The sequence below is a fragment of the Morus notabilis genome, unplaced genomic scaffold (genome assembly GCF_000414095.1).
Source record: "Morus notabilis unplaced genomic scaffold, ASM41409v2 Scaffold276, whole genome shotgun sequence".
Lineage (NCBI taxonomy): Eukaryota > Viridiplantae > Streptophyta > Magnoliopsida > Rosales > Moraceae > Morus > Morus notabilis.
The window spans coordinates 465,323-482,871 of record NW_010361626.1 but is presented as its reverse complement, the minus strand read 5'-3'; the positions used below and the strand labels follow the sequence as shown (position 1 = coordinate 482,871).

The following is a 17,549-nucleotide window of genomic DNA, read 5'->3' as shown; positions in this document are numbered from 1 at the left end:
TGTGACTGTTTCTTAAAGCTTTTTACTGTAGTAAACTCAAATTTTAAACTCAAATCCGTGAAATGAACGGGGTTTTAAATTTGTTTATTTCAACAACTCAAACTGTTATTTAGAATTCAAACTTTAGTTTAAGATTTAAATTCGGGTTTAAGAGAACAAAATTTAAGGACAATTCAAATCATTAATAATAGTTCAAAGACAACTCAAATGGTTGATTTTAAAATTAAATCCTCCATAAATTCTAAGAATCCGAATTGTTATCAACAGTCTAACAGTTTCAGAGTCTACTTTTTTACGCTCTTCAATTTCAATCTTAAAAATGTCATGATTTATTCGTTTAAGTTCTGATTGAGATTATTTTTTTAAATGTGTTCATAATGAATAGATGAACAAATCTCCACCCATATTGCATATTTTTTAATGTCATTTATAATGAGATTTTACAAGATTTATTACGAAACTCTATTGACAGTTTTCAACACTTTATCCAAACATAATTCAAATTATAATTTATTTACATATCTAAACAGTAATTTATATCACAATTTAAATTATTATAATTCAAATTCTAACAATTTAAATTATTAAACCAAACAAGCTCTTACTATTTTCAGGGAGTACAATGATAATTTTTTAGAGTTAATTAATAACTGTTTTTTTATAAAAAAAGAAAAAAAGAAAAGAAAAACTTCTTTATATGATGGGACGTATTGGCACATACTACAAGTAATGCAACATTTATCCGCAAGGAGAAACTTTCCTTTCCTTCCTTTAAATAGATATGCTTGTCAGTTGCATCGTTAATGGTAATTGGCTGGGGAGGGAGAGAAGGGTGGAGGGAGTGTAACAATTCCTTATTGGTCGAAATGGAATTATGCAAGTAAAGGAATGTAACTATATATAACTATTCCCCATAAGCCTGGTAAATGGTCACGTACCCGTTTAATTTGTTAATTTAAAATTTTAATTTGAATTAAGATATAATTTTATATGAGAGTTTTTTTTATTGTAATACAAAATTAAATGTGAGTGTTTTGAAAAATTTTAAACTCGAATCGGTAAAATAACGAACTTATATACGTGGTCATCAATGTAGAATTTGTTTCACTAAATTGAACATTACGAATTCAGTCCCCACAAGATTCCAGTCCAGTATATTCCCAACACATTAATACCTTTAATTTAAGGCAATTACACCAATAATCAAATAAAAACAAATAATCTTTTGAAGGAACTAAAACCCATAATGAAATATTTGCAACAAACAGATATTCAAATTTTTTTTTTCTTTATCGATTGTATACTAGAACTTGATCCGGTGGACTCAACATGTAGAGAGCCAAGATTGGTGGGCAAAGTCTCATTACCCCAACTGATAATACTTGTTAGTTTCTAATCTTTACCGGTAAAACTAATCACTCTATCCTTCTCGATCAGTTTCTAATCTTTTAAGTACTTATTACTAAATTCAGCTTTAATTTACTATTTGTCATTACTTACTAAAGCGCATGTTTTGATTAATGACCCGTTTAGTTTGATGATTTGAATTTTTAATTTGAATTTGAGATATGACTTTACATGAAAATAATGTGATTATTTTTTAGAGTTTTTTACTGTAGTAAAACTAAAATTCTAAACTCGAATCGGTAAAATGAACGAGGTCTAACTTCTGTCCATTTGCTTATTTTTTATTTTTAAATTTATACTCTTTAATGTGTTTTTTTTTAGTTTTGTTTTCTAATTTGCATGATTTTCTCTAATATGCCACTATTTAAATATTTTTCATGGCGTCCTCTAAAATAATATTTGTTTTCTCATATCGTCATGATATATATATATTTTTCCTAATTGCCTCACTGAAATAATATTTTCTCAATCGTGTTCATCCTTACCCTTTAAAACAAATTTTCTCTACGATCCTTTCAAATACTATTTTCTCGTACATACCTCATAAATAATTTATTGTCTAATTTATTTCCAATGTTTTATGTTCCAAATATGTTATACCTCCCTATTTTGTTGAAATTAGACTCCTAATATACATACTAATAATCTATACATATTAATTAATAAGTTCAAAGTGAGCAGCACTTTCAACGAAAACGAGCGTTTTAATTGAAACTCGTTTTGGTCCCTCACTTTCCTCTCTTTTTTTTTTTTTTTTTTTTTTTTTTTTTGCTTTTCCCCTAAAATGTTATAGTTTTTTATTGTCCTTTTTCTCTCATTTACCCCTAATAAAATGTTTTTTCCAAATGTATCTCTAGAAAACATTATTTCCTGTAATGCTCCAAAATGTGTCTATAATTAAATATTTTTCTTGTAGACCTAAGTATTATTGTATCAATAGTAATCCTCACGAATGTTCTTTTCCCCTAATTTTCTCTTAAAATATCTCAAGTGCATCCTTAATCATTTTTTTCCCACACCCTTTCTTATTATGTTTTCATGTGTACCTCCAACTTAATTTTCTATTATATCTGCCCACCAAAATTCATTTTTTCCTCAAATATGTTGTACTTATTTATACATACATAATATTGAATTACCTTTTTATGGCAAGATGTATTTCATATCTAAATTCTAAGAGAATAATACATCAATAAAACAAACTACACATTTTGTTCAAAGAAGATTCACGACCACATATCTAAAAAAATTCAAATTTAATGCGCACTAGTGAAATAATAAATGGAAGATGAAGATTTTCAAGAAGAATTAAATACATTAATTGTGCACGTGCTATCTTAAAAAAAAAACTAACAAACAGTTACTATTTATAGAAAAAGGAGTATTTGCAAAGAATAATTAAAGTAACAAATATTATCACTGATAATTTTAGTTCATTCTCAATTTGCTCTTTAAATTTTAAAAACTCTCACTTTAACTTCTGAATTTTGAATTGTTTTCACTTAACTAATCTGTTACAATCTCTGTTAAAAATAGATAAAAAAAGAAAATAACGCAGTCACGGGATATTTCTGTTTAAATTTTTATAAAAAAAAGATAAAAACACATTACCACACTAATCTCTTTTTTTTGTTTGATTTTAATAAAAATTATAATAAAAAGAATTAAATGAGAATAATTTTAAATTTTAAAAGAATAAAATGAAAATTTTTAAAATTTAGACATTAAATTAAAAATAATTTTAAAATTTATGAAGCACCAGTCTGAATAATCTTAAAAGTAAAAGTAGAAAATAAAAATAAAACTCTAAAATATATTAGAGGACTGAGGCATAAGGAACCAAAAAAATAAAAAATAAAATAAAATAAAAAAATATTAATAAAACCTAGAGCGTTTTAGTGACTCTCGGCCACCGTCACCAGCCATTGTGAAGACCTTTTGTTCCCTCAGTCTCTCGGCCCTCCTTCCGACCGATTTCAAGCCACCTGTAAGACAAGCTCCTCCATGATTGCTTTTCTGTTTGTATTATTCTTTTTTGTTGGCATTTGGGATTTATTTTGTCGTGGAAAAACCAAGTCTTGTGTTTGAGGGGGAGATGTGAGAGCGTTTCTGTTATATAGTCGTTCATTGCTCTTTGCTTCTATTCTATGATAGTAGATTTTACAAATCTCAAAATGGGTTTCTTTGGAATGTAAATTCTTCTTTGCTCATTGGTTAATAATGGTTATTTGGGTTAATCATGTGTTTGTTATAATTTGCGAAATTGGTTTTCCTTGTGAAGAATGAAGATGAGATTGAGACATTGAGGAGTGGGAAAAACGGGCATATAATTAGTATTTAGGGAAACACCTGAAAACAGTAGATTCGTTCTGGTTACACCCGGGCTTGCGGTTGTTGACCATGAGAATGAAGAGAGCTGTGAAGAGAGCTGCAATTGTGTTTGTCATTTTTCTTTGTAGTTGTAAGAGTGGTTGATCGATTATTGAAGTTTTGTGCTGGAAATTTTTATGCGAATTTGGTTTATGGAATTCGTTTTTTGTGGAATTTGTTGTTGATGTTTTTGGAATTTTGTTTGATTGTTAAAAATTGTTGCGTTAATTAGTTTGTAATGTTTAGCTATTTGTGATTTTTTGTTGATTATTTTCCTATTTCTGTGAAATTGATATTAGTTTGAGTATTGAATGTTTGTTATAATTGGGTTGTGTGATTAGTTGGATATTGTTCGTAGTTTATATTTGTGAGATTCGTGAAATTAGTTTGATATTTGTTGGAAATTGGTGCTGATATCGGTATCTAATGGTTGGTGAGTTAGCACTCTTTAAGATTTCCTATCTTAGACAACAAAACTTAACAAGTATTGCTTGCTTTTAATTGAAATAAATGGGAAATTTTCTCATTGTCTTTTAATTTTGATTATTAATAATTCTGGTTTTATTGTATTCTCTCTGTCATCAGTGTGTATGGCCTACTCTGACTTCCTGACTTTGTTGTTTGCGGTTGGCGTTTGGTGTACTGCTTACATTGCTGCTGCAGTTATTGAATCTCTTCGAATCTTCAACTCTCTCTGCCTGTTTTGACTTGGTTAGTGAAGTTCCTTGAAAGGATACCATGGGCTATGCTCAACTCGTGATTGGCCCTGCGGGCAGTGGAAAGGTGATTGACCGCGTGAAACTACTATCTAATGTTTTCATTAAACATTTTCCTGGTCTAATATTTCTGAATTTCTTAGGTGACTGATTGGTCATTTCTTTCCTGATATTATACACGATACGATATAGTTGATTCATTCATTATTGTAATCAACTGACTTACTGTTTGTTTGTTATTGTAATCAGTCGACTTACTGTTCTAGTCTTTACAAACATTGTGAAGCTGTTGGGAGGACAATACATATCGTGAACCTTGATCCCGCAGCAGAAAATTTTGATTACCCTGTGGCCATAGGTAAGTACGCCTATTGTTTACTTTCATTGTAGGTTTACTAAGTAATCGGATTTTTTTTTTCTTTTTTACTGTGAATGGTAGATTTACTTGTTTTAGTACTGAAGGAGTTAATTGTTTGCTTGCAGATATTCGGGAGCTTATTTCCTTGGAGGATGTGATGGAGGAACTTGGTCTAGGTCCCAATGGTGGTCTTGTATACTGCATGGAGTATCCTCATTTTACGCGTTGTGGAATATTTTGCTCCCTTATATTTCGGTGTAATGCTTTCTTTGTGATTGTTGTTTAAGTATTCAAAGTGGTGGGGCCCTTAACCTTTATGCTTAGACATCTGGAAAATAATTTGGATGATTGGTTGACAGAAGAACTGGATAATTACTTGGATGATGACTACATCGTTTTCGACTGTCCAGGTATCCATAATGGTCTTAATCCTGCTAAGCAATTCTTTATGTAAATCAATTAAAGTTGAGGTATACATAATCGCCTAATTCTACTGAGTGTTTCTCTATGTATATAATTACTGTCAATCGATGGTCCTATCAACAATTGTTGATACGTTTCAACTATAAGATTTTTTAGCTGCTTGGTGTAGGATGGGAGGACTAAAGAAAGGAAAACAAAAAAGATATCATGTTTCAATTTTATTTGTATATGTGGAATCTTATACTTTTATTTGTATATGTAGAATCTTATACCACTTCTTTAGTATTTGTTTCTTTAGGTTGAAATTATGTCAATCTTTGCATAACTTGTAGGCCAGATTGAACTTTTTTCGCATGTCCCAGTGCTTCGGAACTTTGTGGAGCATCTAAAAAGTAAAAACTTCAATGTTTGTGCAGTATATTTGCTTGATTCACAGGTAATTTTTTGTTTCTTTTCTTGGTGGGTTAATTTAACATATAACCCCTGATAGGACAACGCCACAACCTAATTTTAAATACCTCTCTTTAGGCTTTGCGTCTGGAACTTCTATCCTGCACTCTTTTCCATACCACTCTGAGCCAACAATTTGGGGAATATACCCCCTAAAATGATTATATATTACGTTCTTTGACATCAAAACTGAAAAATCTGTTAGGTTTCCTTCAGAGGATTTTAATTAAGAATACCCTTATTCTTAAATCTCCTAAGTGCTCTGCACTTACCAAAATGAGCTAATAGCTATTTTGAAACAAACAATAGCTAAATTATGCGGGGTTATAATTTTTATATATATTTTACCTTCATTTGGTTTAACCACGGGCCGTATAAGTAGCAGAAGCAACATACTAATTGGGTTATTTGGGCTGTATCTTTCTTCCCTTTGCATCATCTCCCATTTCCCGTCTTGGTTGACCTGTTATGCTTTGTTTATTCATGCTGATGGTTATTATTTTCGATCGTATCAGTTTATGACAGATGTCACTAAGTTTATCAGTGGGTGCATGGCATCTCTTTCTGCAATGGTCCAGCTTGAGCTGCCCCATGTCAATATCCTCTCCAAAATGGACCTTGTCTCGAACAAAAGGGATATTGAAGAGTAACGCCATAACCTATTTTCAGTCTCTTGCTTTCTCCTGATTTTTCAAGCAAATTGGTGTAATAATCTGTTTGTTGTGCTAATTGCTCCTAGTTTTTTGAATCCCGAGCCGCAAGCTTTGCTGTCAGAACTAAATCAACGAATGGCCCCTCAATTTGCAAAGCTAAATAAATCTTTGATTGAACTGGTGAGTGGATGGATTTGATATGATTGAGTGCCAAAGTTTAGGTTAATGATATCAAAACTTTTATTTTTATGTCTCAGAAGAATTGTACCCAAATTTGTTTCCAACACGAGTAGCTAATTCATTATTTTCGGGGTGGTTTTCAATTTATGTGATGCAAGGGCCTTTTCTTTCACGTCTTGGATGCCCTTAGGAAGCTAGATTTTTATGTCCATGTTTAAATAATGAAGCCCTTTTATTGATGTGTGACTTTAAATTCGGCCCAACCTTTGGCATTGTTTGGTCATGCAATGACATTGTATTTCAGGTTTTGTTGATGTGTATTACTATCCTGAACTTTTTGTGATGATAGGTTGATGACTATAGCATGGTGAGTTTTCTTCCACTTGACTTGAGGAAGGAGAGCAGGTATGTTCTCGCTCTCGACATTTAGTCCCTTTATTTCTCGTCATTAACATTTTCTTTATGGCCATTTTACTTTTGTTCTATGAAGCATTAATTTTGAGTTTCGATTCAAGAGATATTATTGACCTTTTAAAAAAAAAAAAAAAATCATTTGTATAAGTTATAACCATCATTAATGTATTGCTAACTTATAATCATCAATCTTTCGCTTTTATCTACGAAGATGGTGCCTTACGTGTTACTCGTCCATCCTTTTATAATTTGTATTTCAGCTTTATTACTTTGTTAGTCTTATTCTTTTGGAGTATGTTTACTTACTTGAAAATAAATGTAATGGGAAAGCGAAAGGTGTTGGAGAGGAGAGACAATAAATAATAAAGGGTATCGATGATCCCTCAGTTTTTATTTACTTAGAAGTAGAATTGGAAAGAATTCAATTTCCTTGGGGAGATGAAATAATAAGGGAATCAACGATCCCACATTGTTTATTTAGTTAAGTAGAATTGGAAAGAATTCAATTTCCCTTGTAGTGTTTACTAACTTCAGATATAAGAACAAGAATAATAATAGCTAAAGTATCAAAATGTCCTTGTGGACATAATTATAGTTAAAATTTAGTATAGTCAATTTTGGGGTTTATTCTGATTGAAAGGAAACCATCCATCCGACGTGGTACCTTAGGATTGGCCAAGGCCTTTTCTTTTCTCATTCCGTACATGTAGAACTAGAACCCACTAAGTTATCATTCCTCATATTGCAAGTAAAAAATAAACACGGGAATAGGTGGGAATTTGGAGAGGGAAACATTTTTATCCATTTCCCCTTCCTATTCATTACAAGTAAAACATTGCCCTTGGAAGTGTGCTTTTATTATCTTCGGGCGTAATGATACAACTAGAGCTTAACGTTTGCTTATTGTCGTTTGCAGTATACGATACGTGTTGGCTCAAATTGACACGGCCATACAATTTGGAGAAGATGCGGATGTGAAGGTCAAGGACTTCGATCCAGAGGATGATGACTAGACCCGTTTGTTTCTTTTAACTGTTTGAGATTTGAGGTATGTCATGTTGCAGGCATTTGGTGTTGCACTTTGCATGAAGTAGAAATGATGAATCATGCAAGTAAGTTTTACCATGTGTATGATAAAAACAAAACTTTGGCAACAAATATCTTGCAACAATGAGCTGAGTTGATGACGTCTGAGTTTTGTGAAAATGGGATTTTTCAGATTTTATAAATGAGATGAAAATTGGCTGTTATTGTAGTGGAAATGTTCGAGGGGAATCTAGCGAGTTAAATAAACTCTATGTCAAAGAAATAACTTTAAAAGTTGCCATTACTAGCGGTGGCTAAATTCCGCTTAAAGTAATTCAAATTTCTTAAGCGTGTGTGAAAATTTTGTAAAATTAAGCCGTTTAGTTCATGGATTAGAATCATTATTTATTTACGTGTGTTTTTTGTGAGAGAAAATACTATAGCGAATCATGAACTATGATTCGAATCAGAGAATGAATCCTCTAACGGTTGACAAAGGCGCACATGTAAAAGTTGTAATGGAATAGTTATGAGATTCCAACTTAAACGTGTTGCTTTCATGCTTATTTATTGCAACCCGTGCGCAGTAAAATGTAACAGCAATTCAATCTACCGCAAAATATTAAGTGCGTTTAGAACTCGTTTTAAAATAATTTAATTTTTTTGTATGAAAATAAAAATGAAAACGTTTTTAATCTTAGACAGAAATCATTTTTAAAAATGTGTTTGGTAGTTTTATCAAAAGATTATTTTCAATGTAAGAAAACTTATTAATGTCTCTCTTTCTCTCTCTCTGGTCTCTGATCGAGAGAGGAGAAAATAAAAATTAAAAATGAAAAACAATTAAAAGTCATTTTTTATTTTTCTCTCATTTTACACTAAATTAAAAAATTATTTTTATTTTCATTTTTTGTCTCTACGACCTTAAAGTCCTCTCTCAATGAGATAACGCATGGTCTAAGGTTCAAGCCCCAAAGTCTTTGGATGTCCAAGCGAATGGCGCGAAAACGCACGTCACCTTGATCCAGTGTGCTATCCCACCGCCCACTCTCCATCATCATCGTTTATAGAAGAAAACAACTGCTTTGTGCTCTTTTTATGAATGTAGTGAATAACATATTTGTGAAATTAAATTAAGTAAATAGTAAGTTTTTAAATTATTTAAAGTAACAGTTTATTGCATAAATATATCATTTATGACTAGCAAAAAGATTTTTTCCACGTAAACTTTTTACAATTGTTAAAAGATTTTTTTCCACATAAATGAAGATTTTTTACTAGTCATAAATGATACATTTACATGATAAACAACTATTTATTTTAAATAATTTTTAAACCTACTATTTACTTAATTTAGTTTTAAAAAATCTGCTATTTACTACAATTTCTCTTTTTTTCCCCTCTTATCTTTATTTTTACCCTTTGAGTTACTTGTTCCGCTAAATAAATTGTGTTACCAATGTCCTTCACATTATTTTTTTCTTGTGTAAGCGCTCAAAAAAATAAAAATAAAAACAAGGCGGATCTCAATGTCAAAGAGGCTCCCGTATTATGACAGGCTCGTGGGAAAGCTCAATTCTCATATGTACGCGGCCTTACCCCCCGTAGAAGAGGCCGTTTCTGAGATTCGAACCTTGGACTCTGGGTGCAAACACAAGCACTCCCACCACGATGCCAATGCCCGCCTTAAAAAATAATAATAATAATAAAAAAAAGGAGAGCAAAGCAAAGCAAAGCAAAACAAAGGAAACAAGAGACAGCGAAGAAATGAAACTTGAGCTCCAAATGCGCAATGTAGGTTCCCTATACATTGACAAGCTGTCACAAACATACCTCTTCACATCAAGTTCTCTCTCTCTTTTTACATTGCCAAGCTATCACAAACATGCTTCATATCAAGTTCTTTTTCTTAACAACCAAGTCTTTTTTTTAACAAGTCCTTTTTGTCTTTTTTACACGTCGCTCTGAGACAACTCTCGTATGAACGATCCAAAATTGTTGCTTTTTCTTGCGCCAAACATTTTTGAACACCCAAGAAATCTAGGGTCCTCAATCCAAAACCATGGTCCGAGACCAAACATGGTATGAGATGTGTAAATTTTCTAGTATAAAGGTTACTGAGATAGTAGACCATGAAGTACCAAGCCTTTACTTCTTGTTAAGCAGATGTGCAAGATTGCGAAGTTCCTCAAATGCGTGCATTGTTTCTGCATCAAATCCTCCCGCAAACTGCAAGAACCAAGAGATAGGTTTCAATACTTTACATAGTAAGAAAAACCAAGTCCTCTACTTGTAGATATGTGGAACTAAATAAAGTATATGGCCATAATTTATCATGTACTAGATGATAGACAAATTAATCTAGATCATTGAATTTAAGTTACTTTTATTGAGTAGGGCCCAATAACAGAAAAATCCAACAGTCTGGATCCCTATAGACCATCATCTAACACCTGAAAAAGCGTTGCATGGTACAGCTAAATTTAACAGGCAATATATGGATAGGAACTCTTACTTGCTATAACCTACCAAATACAAAAAATAACTTGGCATCTTTTTTTATGAAACAGTCAACTTTTTTCTGGCATGTGATGTGTATAAGAATTCAAATGGACCAAGAAAAATGTTATTGGTATTATGCCACAAACCTGGTGTATTCTGAAAGCAAATCTCACTCCCTGAAGTAGCATGTAGTCCATTGCAGGATCTTTTTCAATTGCTGCTTTTGACTGAAGTTCCATAGCTACCCTCTTCATGTACATCTTTGCCAACTTGACAGAGCCAAACTTTATCTGCTACAAAGTGTCTAAATCAAATGCTATGGCCAAATTTCAATAATATGAATATGTTGATTTCTGTAACTACAATCTCTTTATTCTTGTTATAGAAACCTAATACGATTATTCTGAAATTTCTTGGAGCCTAAAACTTAACAACTGTATTCCTTGAAGAAACTTTTAGTCTTCTAAATGTAAGTGTAAAAGTCATACCTTGCTTATAATTCCATTGTCAAGCATCCAATCTGTGGGAATTTGGAATTCTTTGCAGTTACGCATCAAAGACTCTCTTGTTCGAAGAAGGTTATAGACAGTACGCTCCATCCTGCTTGCGGTACACAAAAACTGTTAAATCTTTGCAACTAGCAAATATTGGAATACCATAAGAAAAAATAAAAAAATGGTTGAGAAAAATAAATAATGATAAAATTTCTTAAGGTCCTTCCTCAGACAATAATTTAAAAGACTAAAGTAAGACACAAGCCATAGTTTAGGGGGGGATTTTTAAAAACAAATAACTCAAGCTAGTGTTCAATTCCATCAAATTTTTTGATAGAATTGAAAAGAAGGGGATTTTTTTTTGTAACTGTTTAAAAGTTCGAGGGTGTAGTTGTAACATTTTAAAGTTTGGGGTGGGGGGTGGGGTTGTGATTTAAACTGAGACACATGCCATAGTTGTGGGGGAGTTTTAAAATTAATCCAAAAATAAATGATGAAGAAGTTATCAAGGTCCTTACTTCTCAGACAATGCCACCATTTTCTTTAATGCAATATCGCAAGGCAATCGGAGATCATCCTTGTAAGAGGAGACTTCAGACTCCAATCTCTTGATATCTTTATATCCAAATGCTGCTTCTCTCAATGTGTCAGCTTTCCTTTCTGGCCAGTCGAAGTGCTTTAAAACTGCCCTCTCGTCCACCTTTTCAAAAATGGAAGCATAATAAGAAAGAAGTAATCAATCAAAAGATCGGCTATATGCTTAAATTTGAAGTTTTTGGTCAAAGGAGGGAAAACTTTATTATGATTAATAACAACAGATGTAACAAAACCTTTCCATACAAATCCTTTATGACAGTCATTTGCTTGGTTATGGATTTGTCATTCTAGTGGCTTGAAAAGGAATTCATCTTTGTGAATCATGAATTATCAAGAAAATTTCTTCAAATTATTTCACAAAGAAAGTTAATGGGGGAGTCAAAATAGGATATGTTGTGAGACAGATATTAACTTACAAGAAAGCAAAGTTCATCGTCTAGCCACTTGACAAATGCCACAACATCTTCAATGTTCTGGTAGACTGCATCATTCACCTCTCTTATCAACGAATTCACAAATTCTCCTTGTGTCTCAACATCTGCCTTTATCTACAGAAGAAATGATAGATACAAATGAATTTTCTAACTTTTATTGAAAACATAACTTATAATGGACAGAAGTAACATGAAATAAGAGAGCACTTACTGCTAGCAGATGTGAGGATCGGTTTTCAATTTCTCCAATCATGCTGCTACGAACATTTGCAACATCCGGGGCATCACAGATCCCTCCATTTGAAGAATCCTTCCTTGAATCTCTCTTCATGAGCGAATGATAAAACTCGACTACTTGAGGAGCTCGCTGAAAGGTTCCTGAGGTATTCCGTGCTGCAAACTTTGGTGGAGGTGGTGGGGGAGGCGGAGGAGGTGGTGGCGGGAGAATTTGTGCCGAACCTTCCTCTTTGGTTCCACTAGAAACTGAGCGGTAAGGCCTTGGAGGAGGATTCGGAATACGCAAAGCCCTTTTCTCAACATCCATGGAAGTTGAAAATTTAACTGATTCATGGCAGCTTCCATACAACTGGGATCTATGACCTATTTCCAAGTCAAATTTCTGAGAAGCTAATGGTTCTGCTTCCTTTTCCGTTTCTCTTGAAAGCATAAAACCATCAGATTGCCTTCTCTTATCAGGCATCAATTCCTCTGTACTACATTTGGATCCACTTATTGAGTGCCTTCTCCTCGGGCTTATTCTTTCCTCTTCATCAACCCAATTCTTGTCCAGCAAACTATGATCTGAGCATTCTAAGTTTGACAAATCCTCATCAGTTAAAGGCCATTTTTTTAACTTCTTTATCAGGTTCACTCTCTTTGTGCTACTATATTCCAAGTACTCATTGCTTTGACAAGACAGTGAACCAAAAGATGATTCAGCACTCCTTTCTACTGAACTCGGGCTTGTCGGCGTCTTAATAGAATTTGTAGTCGAGCACGAATTTTTCAGCTCATTTCGTAAACACGAATTCACCCACCTAAGATAGGCTAGCTCCTCAACCTCATTCAGTCTGCTCATCTGTAAACCTTCAACTTGCTTACACAAATCTTCATTTGTGTGTCTTAGCAAAGATGCCTCAGCCTTGATCTTAGCAACAATGTCACTCTGATAGAGAGAGAGAAGAAAAAAAAAGATAGATTATAGTATGGTAATAGAGTTATAACCAAAGCAACCAAGTTGAGGCATACACATTATGATTCATTATTTCATTTTTCAATAGTACAACAGCAAATAAAGTACGCCAAAGCAATAAGCAGTGAAGCCAGATAATTTTGATAATTTAAATTTTCCCATTGAAATTTTCTAAAATTCCAGTTCTGCCACATTTTAGAAAACAAATTATAACTGTGTCCTAAATTAGTAATTGGAACACCTAAATTAGTAATTGGAACATATAACTATGTGTCCCTTTCTAGCTCCGACACTAAAAGCAAGCAAGTTCAACGGTTCAGGCATAGATATAACAAACAATTACATTTCATGTAAAATTTCTGAGAAAACAAAAACCGTATGAAAATGGCTGATAATATTTAAATAAAAGTACCTCAGACGCCTTTGCCAAAGAAGCTAACTGTGACTCAACAGAGGCAAGCCTACAAGCAAGGTTCCTCTTCTGAAGTTGCAACTCCTTATTCAGCCTCCTCAGCTCCACAACCTCCATTTCCAGATTTTGTGACACCACTGAGCTCTCACTCTCTTCACTCCTTTCCCTCTCCGAACCCGACAATTGCTCGGAAAGGCTCGCCTTTTCTTCCTCCAGCAACTCAAGTCTCCTCTTAAGCCCGTCAACTTCGCTCCTCTTCACCTCGACTTCAGTCTCCAGCTCCAAAACTCTCGGATTCCTCTTCCACTCCGACAACTCGGCCTGCAATTTGAACTCTCTCTCCTTCGATTCTTGCAGCAAGCTTCTGAGGTGATCGAGCTCGGTGAACAAGTCCCGTGACGACTGTCTCCGGTGAGCAGTCTGAAACGCCGTCATCGACTGGGGATGGACTTGGGTGGCGTTGACGGAGCAAGCCAAGTCGCCAATGAGCGATCTTTTGGCTCTAGAATGAGAATGCGCAAGTGGGTTCTTCTGATTACTCGCCGTATCCGAGGTGGCCATTGATGCCAACGGCTGTTTCTTCAACTGGGCTTTGGTTTTCGACTTCTCTCCGGCCAAGTTCTTCACGATCTGAGAACCCCACCTCAGCTTCGACGAGTTGGTCGTGTTGAGTTTGGGGTTCTGACATTTGGGTGGCTGGTTTTGGTCGCTGAATTTGGAGGATTTCGGTCTGGTTTCTGGTGGGTTTTCTTCTCTCATTTTGTGGATTGTTGGAGAAAAGAAAAAAAACTGGAGATTGAAGATTTATGGAGAGTTTAAAGTGGAGATCTTTTGTTGTTGTTGAAATGGAAGTAGTGAAAACTCTAATTCCGAGAAAGGTGGCAGCTCCTGTCCTCTTTAATGCAGAATGCAGAATGCAGGGCGTCTTTGAAAATTTGAAATTTGAATGTGGGGGCTTTAGGATTGCGACCGTGCGAAGCTTTAACGGTCGTTTTTTGTGCCGGGGGTCCCACATTTGGGATTCCAACCTTGTGTTTATGTGCCTTATAAAAAGAAAGGGCAATTATCAAAAAAGGGGAAAAAAAAATGTGCCTTTTAGGGCTTAAACGGCTACTTATATACTAGTTGAGATGAGATAACAGAAACCAAAAAATTAATTCGCATGACATTTCCTTTTTTTTTCACAACTCAAATTTTCTGTTACAATATTTTTCTCATAAAACTTAAATTTAATTTTTTTACTATAATATTTTTTCTCACATAAATTTACTTTTTAACTCAAATTGTAAAAAGAAATAATACTTAAATATTATATTTATTATAAGTATTTTTTAAAAAAAATTGGGATAATATATTTCAAATTAAAGGAAATAATACAAACACCAATTTTGATCAAATGACCACAAACTGCATGAAAACCACAACCCCAATAAATAATTGAGTCCACCAGTAACTACACTCTGGGGAAAGAAGCATATATCGAATTCTAAGAGCATATTGGTGGGGAAAATCTCGCGCAAGTATACATGTTGCTTCAAGTAATAAAGTGCGTGAGTAGATTGTCGATCCAATGAGAATTCTGTTAATTTAGATTATGAACCAAAATGATTAATTCTATAGATTATTTGAACGGTCGATAAAAATGAGAATAATTAAAGGCTTGTTTGGTAAGTGGTTCAAACCTTGGTGGTTTGAAACTTTTGCATTTGAACAATGTGTGAGATTCTATGGGGTTTGAACCTTTATTTAAATGCATGTAAATGGACTGGAACTATACGAGTAGGGGTGGCAATTCGGGTTGCCGGGTCGTGTTCGTGTCGTGTTAACCTCTTCAGTTGACACGAATAGGTCTAACACGAACACGACCCGTTTATTAATCGTGTCGAAATACAAAACCCAAACACGACCCGTTTATTGACGGATTGACACGACACGAATAACCCGTTTATTAAATAGGTCATAAACGTGTCGTGTCAACCCATTGATTACCTGTCAACCCGTTTATAAAATGGGTGATAAATTGGTTGTGTTAACCTATTTATGAACCTGTTTATAAAATAGGTGATAAATGGGTCGTGTTAACATATTTCTGAACCTATTTTTTGAACCTGTTTATAAAATGGGTAATAAACGGGTTGTGTATTCGTATTATCTAAATATGACACATTTAATAAATAGGTTATGGCGGGTCAATTGCGGGTTGGCGGGTCAACCTGAAAATGACACATTATTTAATTACGTTTCACGGGTTCGACCTGATTTTGACCCGTACCTATTTATGATAAACCCAAACCCGTTAATTTCGTGCAGGTTTCAAGTCGTGTCGTCGTGTTGCTACCCTAATTGACAGTCCTATATACGGGTTCAAATGGGCAAAATTTAGGCAGGAGGCATGTTCTCATTTTTAGGATTAAGGTGGGTTCAAAAGTCCTATATGGGTCTTAACCTAAATTTATATTTTGAAGTTCTAAACAAAAGTTCTATTGAGCCCGTGAGTTTAAACCTATAGAATTCCCTACCAAACAGGGTCTAAGGAAAATAAATTAAAATGAACAAACAATAAAAATTACGTACTAGATATTGCAATTTACAAAACTAATCTTAAATGAAATTCTTAGAATAATTAAGTATGTTTCTCATTATTGATAACCGAGTCTCTTTAACCTATTTGTCAATCTCTCCTTAACACTAAAAAAATTATCTCAATAAGCATATTTCCTAAAATTATCCCAACAAGCAGACTTCCTACATCCCTATTAAAATCCTCAACCTTTCAAAATTCATTGCAAACAAAGAAACTCGAAATAGACTACACAAGTTTATAGATATCTCTATCCTACAAGTACTCATGGCATTTCAATCATAAACTAAATCAATCATCACTTCTCAATCTCTAATTAATTCTCAAATCATACAAATATTGGCCAAATATTCACAAGCAGTAAATAAAGAATAAAATACTCAACAAAATGAAAATAAATCACAAATTAATTTAAAATAGTAAAATCACATATTCATAGCAAAGATAAATCAAAGCCCTAGAACAAAACAAACTATTCCATTAACAAAACTAAAGAAATAGAAGGTTCAACCGTATTCGGAGCATTCATAAAATAAAAAAAATATAAAGAAATAGAAAATTAAAGAAGAAAGACCAATTTGGAGCCCTTCTCCCAACTCTTCTTCTCCTATATCGGATGTGTTTGGAAGAGATTTTTTTGTGAAACGTTTTTGCATTTGAGGCACGAAAATGAAAACGGTATTCAAATCGTGTTTGTTTAGCAAATATTTTGAAAACGAAAACGAAAACAAAAAACAATGAGAATAGTTTTTGTAAAAGAATTAGAAAACGGTTAAAACTTATTTTTCCTTTTATGTTTTCATTTCCTAGTACTTGTCAACAATGTTATAATATATTAATTAATAATTACAACCAAACACAATTTTCATTTTTTTATTATATTCAAAACAATTTCTTAAAAACCAACTATACATAATTTTAGAATCGGTCTTATAATAATTTTCAAATCAATCTTTTTTTTTACTTTTGTATTGAAAACTAAGGGTTTGTTCGGTTGCATTTTTGAGTTATGGTGACTTGAGTGTAGATCTTGAGTTGAATTTGAGTTATAATTTGAGTTAAAGTTGTAACTTGTGTTTGTGTTTGAATATGCACATTTGAGTTATCATTTAAATTGAGAATCTATTTGAGTTTGTGTTTGAGTAGGTCAAAACTTGAATTTGTATTTAGATAGTATTTTAATAAAAATTCAATGGTGATGAAAAATTTTAATAGGGTACATAGGTGGAATTTTATTCGCCTCTTCGTTGTGAACGTATAAAAAAGAAAATGTTATCAATCTTATTATAGAATCGGTCTTATAATAATTTTCAAATCAATCTTATTTTTACTTTTGTATT

General features: G+C 33.2%; 2 protein-coding genes across 3 annotated transcripts; one reads left to right on the top strand and one right to left on the bottom strand.

Annotated features, from left to right (window-relative positions):
- Positions 1–3,302: 3,302 nt before the first annotated feature.
- On the top strand, positions 3,303–8,237 carry LOC21408626 (GPN-loop GTPase 3). Of its 2 annotated transcripts, none has more exons than XM_024167054.1 (10): positions 3,303–3,394; positions 4,441–4,560; positions 4,743–4,851; positions 4,977–5,058; positions 5,176–5,261; positions 5,607–5,710; positions 6,240–6,370; positions 6,464–6,557; positions 6,907–6,962; positions 7,888–8,237. In XM_024167054.1, exons 2-10 carry the CDS (start codon positions 4,516–4,518, stop codon positions 7,982–7,984), a joined length of 804 nt encoding a protein of 267 aa, XP_024022822.1. In that variant the 5' UTR covers positions 3,303–3,394; positions 4,441–4,515; the 3' UTR covers positions 7,985–8,237. The 2 variants fall into 2 exon arrangements, with proteins under 2 accessions (XP_024022822.1, XP_024022821.1); XM_024167053.1 differs by having other exon boundaries at positions 3,304–3,394; positions 4,363–4,560.
- Positions 8,238–9,783: 1,546 nt separating this feature from the next.
- LOC21408625 (protein CHUP1, chloroplastic) lies at positions 9,784–14,424 on the bottom strand. The gene is made up of 7 exons (XM_010100208.2): positions 13,629–14,424; positions 12,236–13,189; positions 12,007–12,138; positions 11,512–11,693; positions 10,988–11,099; positions 10,646–10,789; positions 9,784–10,226 (listed from the first exon to the last, which is right to left on the bottom strand). The coding sequence occupies exons 1-7, from the start codon at positions 14,385–14,387 to the stop codon at positions 10,146–10,148; spliced, it is 2,364 nt and encodes a 787-aa protein (XP_010098510.1). The 5' UTR covers positions 14,388–14,424; the 3' UTR covers positions 9,784–10,145.
- Between the last annotated feature and the right edge of the window lie 3,125 nt (positions 14,425–17,549).

Excerpts from the sequence above, each read along its gene's own strand:
- LOC21408626 (XM_024167054.1), top strand. The coding sequence starts at position 4,516 with ATGGGCTATGCTCAACTCGTGATTGGCCCTGCGGGCAGTGGAAAG. Across the intron at positions 5,059-5,175 it reads GGTCTTGTATACTGCATGGA|ACATCTGGAAAATAATTTGG; the intron begins GTATCCTCATTT and ends CTTTATGCTTAG. Across the intron at positions 6,963-7,887 it reads GACTTGAGGAAGGAGAGCAG|TATACGATACGTGTTGGCTC; the intron begins GTATGTTCTCGC and ends TGTCGTTTGCAG.
- LOC21408625 (XM_010100208.2), bottom strand. The coding sequence starts at position 14,387 with ATGAGAGAAGAAAACCCACCAGAAACCAGACCGAAATCCTCCAAATTC. Across the intron at positions 11,694-12,006 it reads ACGATGAACTTTGCTTTCTT|GTGGACGAGAGGGCAGTTTT; the intron begins GTAAGTTAATAT and ends ATTTTTGAAAAG. Across the intron at positions 11,100-11,511 it reads ATGGTGGCATTGTCTGAGAA|GATGGAGCGTACTGTCTATA; the intron begins GTAAGGACCTTG and ends TACCGCAAGCAG.